This window comes from Pteropus alecto, unplaced genomic scaffold (assembly GCF_000325575.1).
Source record: "Pteropus alecto unplaced genomic scaffold, ASM32557v1 scaffold35, whole genome shotgun sequence".
Taxonomy (NCBI): domain Eukaryota; kingdom Metazoa; phylum Chordata; class Mammalia; order Chiroptera; family Pteropodidae; genus Pteropus; species Pteropus alecto.
Genome location: NW_006437828.1, coordinates 6,531,768 through 6,533,103, shown reverse-complemented (window position 1 = coordinate 6,533,103; position 1,336 = coordinate 6,531,768). Strand labels below are relative to the sequence as shown.

The 1,336-nt window shown below is 72.7% G+C and overlaps 1 protein-coding gene across 1 annotated transcript in view; it reads right to left on the bottom strand.

Annotated features, from left to right (window-relative positions):
* Positions 1 to 1,336, bottom strand: part of LOC102880768 (protocadherin-8) — a 4,153-nt gene that overhangs the window by 1,693 nt on the left and 1,124 nt on the right. The window contains 1 exon segment of the mRNA XM_015591793.2: positions 9 to 1,334. Within this exon segment, the coding sequence (XP_015447279.1) occupies positions 9 to 1,334 (1,326 nt within the window).

Genomic DNA, 1,336 nt, shown 5'->3' with positions numbered 1-1,336 from the left:
CGCTCTGCGCTCCCAGCACTGGCGGGAGCCCCCGGCCCGCGCCCGCCGCCTGCTGTCACCACGAAGCTGACGGTGGCGGTGGTGGAGAGCGGGGGGCGGCCGCCGTCCGATATGACCAGCAGAGCCCGGAACACGCGGCCCGGGGGCTCCTGCGAGAGGTCGCCGGTGAGCACGATCTCCCCCGTGCGGCGGCCGATGGCGAAGGCTTCTCGAGGCTCCTGCTGCAGGAGGTCGAATGCCAGCTCCCCGTTGGCGCCTTCGTCCACGTCCCGGGCCTGCACGCGCGCCACGGCTGTGTCCCTTGGGGTGCGCCCGGGGACCGCCACTTCCAGGGAGCCGTTGGCCGGCGCCGGGTGCACCAGGACCGGCGCGTGGTCGTTCTGGTCCAGCACCCGCACTTGCACAAGGGCGCTGCTGGAGAGCTGAGGGGAGCCACCGTCGCTCGCCTGGACGCGCACGTCTAGCTGGCGCAGCGTCTCGTAGTCGAAACTGCGCAGCGCGTAAATGGCCCCGGTCGCTGGGTCTACCGATACGTAGGTGGACACGGCCCCCCCGGCGTGGCCTACCTCGGCCTCCAGCAGCCGGTAGGTGACCTGGCCATTGCGGCCCAGGTCCGGGTCACGGGCGGCCACCGTGGCCAAGTAGGCGCCGGGCGGGTTGTTCTCACGCACCGACACCTCGTAGACCGGCCGGGTGAAGAGCGGCGCGTTGTCATTCTCGTCGCCCACGCGCACCGTGTAGGGGCGCACGGTACGTAACGGGGGAGCGCCGCGGTCCTCCGCCACCAGCGTCAGGTTGTACTCGGCGATGCGCTCGCGGTCCAAGGATGCCGCGGTCACCACCAGGTAGCTGCCCGCGTAGGCCGGCTGCAGCCGGAAGTGCTCGTGCCCGTAGAGGGCGCAGCGCACCTGCCCGTTGGCTCCCGAGTCCCTGTCCGAGGTGCTGACCAGCGCCACCAAGCTCTCTCGCGCCGCCCCCTCTGGCACCAGCGAAATGGCACCGGCCTCTGGAGTTCCTGGCCCGGTTGACGAGGTCGCGTCCGTGCCCCCGAGAGCAGCGGCGGCGGCGGCGGCGGCGAAGGGCGAGGCGGCAGGTGCGCCTAGGGCAGCCAGCGGGGTGATGGCGATGTCCGGCGCATTGTCATTGACGTCTCGGATGCGCACGATGACCTTGCAGGTGGCGGTGCGGGGCCCGGGGCCACGGTCCTGCGCCCGCACGTCCAGTTCGTAGGTGTCCTGGCGCTCGTAGTCCACGGGTCCCGCCAGGGTGAGGCGGCCTGAGCGCGGGTCGAGGCGGAAGAGGCGGCGCGCCTCGGGCGGGGGGCGGGCGGCGGAGG